The sequence below is a fragment of the Astatotilapia calliptera genome, chromosome 5, assembly GCF_964374335.1.
Source record: "Astatotilapia calliptera chromosome 5, fAstCal68.1, whole genome shotgun sequence".
Lineage (NCBI taxonomy): Eukaryota > Metazoa > Chordata > Actinopteri > Cichliformes > Cichlidae > Astatotilapia > Astatotilapia calliptera.
The window spans coordinates 23,617,875-23,626,905 of NC_137426.1; the positions used below are offsets into that span (position 1 = coordinate 23,617,875).

The following is a 9,031-nucleotide window of genomic DNA, read 5'->3' on the forward strand; positions in this document are numbered from 1 at the left end:
TACTAGGTGCATTTCATTGCAAAGTATGGTGTTTATCAGCAGTAGACGCTGTGGAACTGTAATACTGAGAGAGGGACTGCAAATAACTGCAAAACTTGGATGGTTCAAACTTTTTTAATTGTGATGACAAATTTAACTATTGCCATTTTTTGGACAGTCCCAACATTAAACTACAAATCAGCATAAACTGTGGCTATGCTGACATTTAGAGTTAGGTTTCTGCAGTAGTTGCAGTTTATCGGTGTTTTTTGTTTACAAAACTTCATGTAAAGAAAAAAGTGAAAAATATAGCTTGAGCAAAGCCTGAAAACACAGGGACATTTACAGACATGCTACAGACATAAACGGTAGTTAAGTTCACAAGAATAGGTCAACAGAGTGGGGCAGCCGTCAGAGGCAATGAATAAATATGCAGTGTAAGTTAAAAGAGATAACCAGCTTTAAATAACTAGCTCCATGTAGTTAAAACAGTTTCAAATGTGCCTGTGATTTTCAAGATACTCTTTGTAAAAATGTCATTTTATTCTTGTTATCCCTAATCTTTTGTATAATATTCTTCTGTATAAAGAAGCTTTGTACAAACAATGGAAAATAAAAGTTCTCCTTGATCATCTGAAAATGCTTGATGTTTGAAATAAAAAATGTAGTTTTCTTCCTCATTTCTCTTTTCTAATATGCCTCACTGCTCTCTCTGCTTAGTCGACACCAACCCGACCTGTTTCACAATAATATGAGCCTTTGGATAAAAGCAACATGTTAGTAACTGACCAGGCATAAAAGGAACATTCCAAAGAAGCTAGAGGTAAGGGCGTTGCCTGTCTGTGAAAGTGTGCAAGAACCGTAAAAGACGGATGTAGCACCATAACGTCAAGGTCGGCATTTTGGCTGACGCCATGTTGGTTGTTTGGAGACTGAAGTTAACATATTTGAAATATAGGTGAAGCTTGGTTTGGCAAATTAGTGCTAAGTAAAAAACTAATAATTGACTCACCAAAACTGAAGCACAAAATTCTGTGTTGGTCTGCACCACAGAGGAATACAAGTTACTCATTTAAGACCATTAAAGGCTCCAGAAGCACCAACATGGGAGAGGTCTATACCAGTGACTTGGATTAGCAGAGGTGAGGTCTAGTAGATGCTAAAGGGCCACAGCTACTTGTGCTGGGACACCTGTCAATGAACCCACCCAAAGTCTTGACTCAATAATCCAGGTGGATATTTATATACATTTCTTTTTCCACCAGGTCTTAAAAATGCCTTTTTTTAATGCTTTAAAGTTTGGCTTTTTATCATCACGACTTCCTCTCGCAGCTAACTTCAAGTGGCAGGAACCAAAGGTTTGTGCACTTCCTCGCTGGCTTCATTTTAAACTCATATATACATGGCTATTTGAGAATAACAATTTCTAAATGTAAAATTTCAGATAATCTGAAGATTTGTTTCTCAGGGTGACATAATAAAAAGAGACAAGAACCTAGTTGTGTAAATCACTGAATGGCCTCACCGTTACTGAACACAGTTTGACGCTTGAGTCACAAATACAAGTTAAAGCTGCAACATTCAAAGAAAAAGATCCAGAAATGGTGCCACGTCCTGTGAGCCTGAGCTCATCGAAAAGACAGCATTTATGATGTAGTACATTAGTACACAAGCTCACGTTAATGCTGAACAGTATACACAGGTACTGAAGTAACATATGCTAGCATCCAGAAAACATTTTTTCATGAGAGGCCCTTGTTTATTTAGCAAGGCAGCAGTTAACCACATGCTAAACGAGTTAGGACAACATGACTTTTGAAAAAAAGAAGTTTGCGTGCTGAACTAGCCTGAAGGGCCTGGCTCTGGAAACATTTGGTAAAATGAAAAATATGACAACCAAACTTTTCAGAAAGAAATGAAACATCATCACAATAGCATTAGCAAACTGCTTTGGTTCATGCTTCATTAAAAAAAAAAAAATCATTCCATTTAGTTTCACTTCACTGTTTTGTTGCCTGATTTTCTGAGGCCCCGGGAGTACCTTTGTGTCCTAACAGTGGGGGCCTTCCCCGCAGTTTGAGAACCACTTTCCATGTTGACCCTGTGGTCTGGGTGGTGTTTTTGTGGGTGCTCTGATTTCCACCCCCAGTCCAAAGACATGCGTGTTTGTTTAAATCGCAAATGAATTAAAGGGTTTTTCATTTTGTGTTTATTGACTGTGACAGTTTAACATGTAAGAAAGCAGAAGTGACTAAAGGCTGCAAAATTGCACAACACTGCGCGAACAGAAGTAACTATGTGCATGTAAGAATGACCGGATTAAGCCAAACTTTCATTAGATACATCATAAGATACCTTAGCAAGAAAATATTTAATATCCACTTGTTTCTAAAATGCTTGATGATTTTACCTTTTAAGATGTCTAAAAACGATTTCAATGAAACATGCTGACATTTCAGCTTTTTTCAATGAATAACTGTTCAAAAAAGGTTGAGAGAAACTGACAGTGGCTACGATGGCAATTTTGTCAATTTTTTGTGTTTCCGGTTTCAGTGTAAAAAAAAGTCACTTTGTTCCCGAGGCTCTGTATTAAAGAGGTAGTACTGCAGGACTGCAACTCTGGTGGAATTGAGAATACAATAGAGAAGCATGCGAGGCTTTTTAACTGGCTCTAATTGACTTCATTTACAGGTTATTCCTAGTTTCATTGGGTTTTCTTGCTTCCTACCGCTGCAAATGAAGTTTTAGAAGACTTCAAAAGCACCCTGGTAAAACAGGCTGGCGAGCAGGTCTGGTAGGTATTTCCAATCAGGACCTGTTGACTGAAGTGATGTCAGAATGCCCTTCGAGTAAAAAGACAAAAGTCAATGAGAGGCTTTATTTCCAGTATACACCCAGAGTGTTATGCAACATTTGGAAGTAGCTATACCAATCAATCTGAAATCTAAAAGAGACAAGAAATAAAATGATATTGCCACAAAACACTTCCTTTTACAAATTAATCACATTAAAACAACACAGACTTTAAAAGCTCGTAAGGCAAATGATTCAGGGAGTGACGTCTTAATGCGGAAGCTGCAGCAGCTTCAGTTTAAATGATGAAACTCTAATCTAGCAACAATGATTACTCATTCATTATTTACATTACGCATCACTGAGAGTGAAAGTTTTTCTTCACAAAGACAGCACTACTCATCAAAGAGGAGGAAATCAGCAATAATTCTTTTTTCCATTCTTCCAATCAGAGACTGAAACATGACCGGGAGTTCCTTTAATTGCACCAGACTTCCTCCTCCTGTAAACCCATTCACATGCATGCACCTGTGGAGTCCCATGCATGTTTAACCTGTTCAATACCTGGTGAAAAGAAAAATCCCCTTACTCCACACTATAAGAGGACACAGGATGGAGGCCCAGAGACACAGCTTCACCAGAACTCTCCCTCTGAGTGACACACGCACAGGTGAGTCTGAATACAGGTGATACTTCTCCAGGCAATGATGATGGCAGCTGATGGACTTGACATAGTGTTTCCTTTATTCTGGATATTGGTAGTTTATAAACAGTTTTTTTTAAATGATCCAATATTCATTTATGAATCTATAAATGCTCATAAAGTATTTTTTAATTTGTGGATTTGAAGTTTTTTATCTGTTTTGATGATCTGAGGAAACAGTGATGAACCTTTTTCCTAAATTAATCAACAATCAACAATTTTACACAATACACAATTCTTACAAACCGAAACGCTTCTGTTAGCTTTCTCACCAGATCGCCATCATCAGGATGAAGATGCTTATCGGCTGCTCTGCTTCCTTCCTCCTCCTCCTGCTGCTCAGCTGTCTGACTGAACCTGCTGAGAGCCGAACTCTGCATCTGGACAGCTGCTCTGTCAGTGTTCACACACACGAGCTGCGCAAATACTACGCACACATACGATCAAATGCGGTGAGTTCAGTCATGCAATCAAAACCTCTGGCAAGAGCTTGCACAAGTGTAACGTCAGATTAAAGTGGCAGAAAGTCGTTGTAACTGATCCTTTGTTTTTCTTTTTCTTTTGTGATAGATTTCAGAAGACAACGAGATCGGAATGAAACTTCTGGATAGATCACTGATGAAAAATGTTCAGGTGAGCTCTTGCGTTGTGTTGCCACTCAGTCATGATGATTTGCTTTTTAGATTTACTTTTGCTTCCCTTTTTTTGACAAGTGTCTTCCACATATTAAGTCTCTATCACCAGAATATGGATTCTGAAGATAGGTTGTGAAAGGTGCTAGAATCTGACTTTCGCCATGTCCCCCTCAGGATGGTCAGACATGCTGTTTCCTGCGTCTTGTGTTGCGTTTCTATGTTGAGAGAGTGTTCAGCAACTATGCCTCATCTGAGCCACAACAACAACGCTGCTCCAGCGCTCTGGCCAACGCTTTCGTGAGCATCAGAAGAGACATCCATAAATGTGTAAGTTTGCTCTCCAGTCTCAAAATGTGCTTCTTCTTCTTCTTTTAATGAAAAGCTGTCATAGATTGTAATGATAATTGTGCTTTTCTGTGTATAGCATTGCCAATGTGGAGAAGAAACCCAGAGAACAATTGATTCAGTGCATGCTGAGTTTATCAAGGTAAGACACACAATAAAATCTAAAATGACTTCCTGTCTTAGACGCTCAATAATAAGCTCCAACATCAGTTGTTGTAATTTTCCTAATATGACCTAGTTAGTTAGGGAAAAGTTGTGAGCTGTGAAACTTTGTTGTATGTCAATAATATCTTTATTAATGTTACTTTTTGTCTTGGATTTCAACAAGAAACAAACACAAATGGGTTACTATACAGAAACACAGCACACAGAGAAAATACCTAAATCTATAACTCACTTCAAATAAAACAGCCAAAAACTGCAATGATTTCTAAATCTTGTAAACTAAATTTTATTCACAATAGATTCTCTGAGTCTTTTGATGATATTATATTCTTGGTGTCCTGCAGATGACGAGATAATCAAAGCAGTTTTACTTTATTCTGAAATTATTCAACAATTAGCCGATGTTTTTGCAGATAGTTTCATCTTTGTCCATCTTTAGCTGTGAGAAACTCTGCCACTCTAAGAAGCCCGTTTTATACCCAGTCACGCTACTGACATGCTGCCAATAAATTTAATTAGTTGCAAAACGTTCTTCTATTGACTTTCTCAGCCTTTTGTTGCCCCTGTCTCGACTTTTTCGACGTGTGTTGTTACCTTCAGATTCAAAATCAGTTCATTTTTTTCTCAGCTTAAACCTTTGATATTATTTCTGTGTTCTATTGTGAATAAAATCTGAGTTTATATGATAAGAGTATCACCTGCTTGAAAGACACACGTGTTGTTTTCAGATCTATTTTCTTATCTAACTCTTCCACTTTTCCCTTGTTCCTCTTTCTGCTGAGCAGCTACAAGCAAACAGGGCAGCACAGAAGGCAGTGGGTGAACTGGACACTGTGCTGGAGTGGCTGGAAGCACTGGGACCCAAAACTCAAAGAAATTGAGCTGCTCTTTACAAATGTGCTAATTTAAGTTTTGTGGCATGTTGCATTTCTATGTTTTCACTTGAAAGAACTTGATACTTAGTTTTTTATTACCGTTTTTTATCCACTAATGTGGACTGAAATTGTATGCTATATTTATAACTAAACAAAAACGTGTATACTTCTGAGGAAGCTGTTACTGTAAGATTGTTTACTAGACTTAAATGTTTGTTTTTATTTTTGTACTTTAATTTAAAAATCAATTAAAGAAAAATACAACTGTATTGTGCTCTCTGAGAGTTTCCTGTCAACAGCTGATGTCTGCTCTTCATTACCATCTAGTGGCCATCAGTGAAAATTCAGTGTTGCTGTTTGTCCGATACTAGATTAGGTGCCTGCTCGTGTGTCTGCTTCTGTGCTTTCTGAAATTGTCTCAAATCAGTATTCATGGTGTAGCCCACATTTTATCACAGTCTAGTATTCTGCTTCGCACAAACGCTGACAGTATCTGGGAACATGTGGACAAATTTCTTTAGTCTGTTGTCAGGACTGACATCAGTCCAAAGGCATTGTTTATGAGTTTTATGATATTTGGGATTTAGTGTTAAAGGGGATCTTTTAAAGTCCAGACACGATAATGTTATGGCTGGAAGTCATGGTGATGCTTCCTCGGATATATAATCTATGTTTGAAAGAAGAGAAGAGAAGAAGAGAAAAGAGAAGAGAGAATGTGTTTCACTTACTGTTATCAGATCAAATCCATTTAATCTGATGTGTCTTTTTTATGTGCAGCAGATGTACAGCTAGTAGATAACTTGATCTGGCAGGCTGCTCTGCCTTATGAGCTTCTTAATGCGCGGTTTGTTTTATGCCTGTAATACTGTATGACTGGGCCTATTTGCCCCAATAAATCACCTGAGAACAAATACGCCTGTCACTTCTGCAAAAAGAATTAATTGAGGGACATTATCTCACACACATGCTTTCACGAATAAGAGCGGATGTGTAGCAAGCCCTTTGGCTCTGTCTGAACAGACATCTGATTACTAGCTGCTTGAATATTTGCCAATACTGTGACTGTTGTGACAAATATTACAAAGGAAATTGCTTCCTCTGATCATTAATCACTGCAGCAGCAGAAGCAACAGACCTGTAACAGACTATACATGTAATCATGTCTTACACAGGAACAATAACACCTCAGAAGGTATGTTAAAAAGAAGCACAGGGGGAAAAATGAACACCTACTTACTGAAATTCTCATGTTCTGTGAATCCATAAATGGTGCTGCTTGCATTTTTTTTCACTTTGCTGATAAAGGTTCATTTGGAGTAAAAGTGAAACCTAAGTTAGGAAGTTCTAGCTAAAATGTTGTACTATCTTTCTTCGAAACTTGTGGCCAAGTTTTCCTCTTCTGGTGTCACAATCTGCTGAAAAATGAAAATGAGATAAGTACATGATGTGTAGGATCATATTGTACAGATCTTTTACTTAGACATGTATCTATGTGCTCAGTTTCAGAAAATGTTAGCCAACTGATATATAAGTGATTGGACTGTTGATACTTACAACAATGTATGAGAACATTTATTTATATCCACTGTAAAGAAACTATTCTTAAGGAGGGGAAACAGGCTGAAGTACCAAATAACACAAGAACTGGACTGAAGATTAGTGCCAACAGTGCTTCTCACCAACTGATTAATCTAATTGTAAAATTTGATTTCAGCCAGCTGTACTGGGAATCTTATCAAAATTGATGGAATTATGAAAGCGGGAAAGTTTGATCTGGTTTTGATCCCATTTAGAAACCATCTGACTCACACTGGCTTCGATTTTCAACATGAAAGTGATACCAAACACACAATGGAACACTGTCAGGCATGGATTGGCCTCCCCACAGCTCAGACCACAATGATATTGGACAAGTGTGGGATCATCTTGATAGAGAGAACAGAATAAAAGGCAGTCAACATCCAATGAAGAGCTTTAATCCAACAATGTGGTGGTTCATCACTAACATCATATAGACACAAATATCCACAATCCTGATTAACGACTGCACAACAATCCCAGCCACTTTTCCTTATAGCAACACAAAGGACTCACTCACCTCCTCCAGTATCGTTTGGCCCACAGCCCACAGCTAAAACTAAATCTAATAGAACAAAATATTAATATCACCAATAAGTCACTGCATCAAACAAACCCATGACAATCTTATCAGTATTCAGAAATGATTTGGGAACATGAATTTGCTTTCTGCCCCTACTCCTCAACAGAAATCTGTAATAACCCTTTTCCACACCTAATGGTACAGATAAATTACTTACACAGTGTATGGATATTTACAGAGTTCGCAGCAACCACAGAGAGGAGTTTGCGGATGGCCAAAGAAACTCTCACCCTCTGTTCCTAGAAAGCTTTCTCGAAACAGTTTTCAGAATGTCGTTTCTCATTTGATTCATCAGCTCCCTTCTACGTCTTTCTCACTCTGTTCCTTTTTTTCTTGCTGGTTCAGACCAGGTCAAAAAAAAGTTTGACGGATATTGCAGACGGATGTATCACGATTTATGCCAGCAGTTCCGATCACTCATCCCAAGCATGGTGAAGGTATTATTTGACTTAACCAAACTGATTGTGATGGGTTGCAAAGAGTCAGGATCAAATGTTCCAATCTAAAACATGTCATACTCAAACATATCTCCTAACAGGCTGCTAGTGCTTTTGCAATCACCATTCTTCACCATTTAGGGAAATGCTGGTTTCTGTTCAATTCTGTTTCCTTGGAAGTATTACAAAAGCTCATGAAGACCCTCAGTGGTGGGCGGCGTGGGCCACTATTTCACTAGCAAGCACCCTCGTTAGGGTGTGGAGGTGACTTAACACTGTGGATAACAATCAAGGCAGATACGAAAATTTGACAAACCGAGAACGAGGAAATTGATGACTTAGAAACCGCACCTTGCCGAGACAACGAAAACATAACAGAACATACACAGAACAGAGGACTGCAAATGGCTGCTGACATTCATCACACTTCAGTTTAGTACAGAGCTACAACGTTGGACTTATTCAGCTGGATATTATATCAGCATCATCTGGTTTCAGGCACTGTGCTAAAAATCGCTGATGGCAGATTCTCAGCACCTGACAGCACTCGTGTGTGACAGGATTAGAAACTGAGTTTTGAAGGGGTGAAGGGTTCAGACCAAAACTTACAACGAAACATCTGAAATATGCAGAACAGGCAGATGCAAGATAAGATTCGCTCTTTTTTTTTCAGTAAAGCAAAGTGTGAAGAGGAAAGATTTGGCACTGTTTAAGTTGTCAGTTACATTTAACAGGGTGGTGTGAAACATTGACAAACTTTTTTTTTTAACTCCTGGCACAGATGCATTTTGGTAGTATTATGAAATCGCATACATCTTTTAAGTCAAAGTCAGGAATTCATTTTTATGGTTACTGTGCTGTGTTAAACTTTGTGTGGTTTGCATTTTGTAACATGCTGTTTCAAAAATAAGGAACAAATTGTTAAAAACTCTAATAGA

At 38.2% G+C, this 9,031-nt stretch overlaps 1 protein-coding gene across 1 annotated transcript; it reads left to right on the forward strand.

The window, feature by feature from the left end:
- Positions 1 to 3,313: 3,313 nt before the first annotated feature.
- il19l (interleukin 19 like) lies at positions 3,314 to 5,764 on the forward strand. Its single transcript, XM_026166429.2, has 6 exons — positions 3,314 to 3,442; positions 3,739 to 3,927; positions 4,046 to 4,108; positions 4,285 to 4,437; positions 4,535 to 4,597; positions 5,406 to 5,764. The coding sequence occupies exons 2-6, from the start codon at positions 3,766 to 3,768 to the stop codon at positions 5,499 to 5,501; spliced, it is 537 nt and encodes a 178-aa protein (XP_026022214.1). The 5' UTR covers positions 3,314 to 3,442; positions 3,739 to 3,765; the 3' UTR covers positions 5,502 to 5,764.
- The last annotated feature ends 3,267 nt before the right edge of the window (positions 5,765 to 9,031 follow it).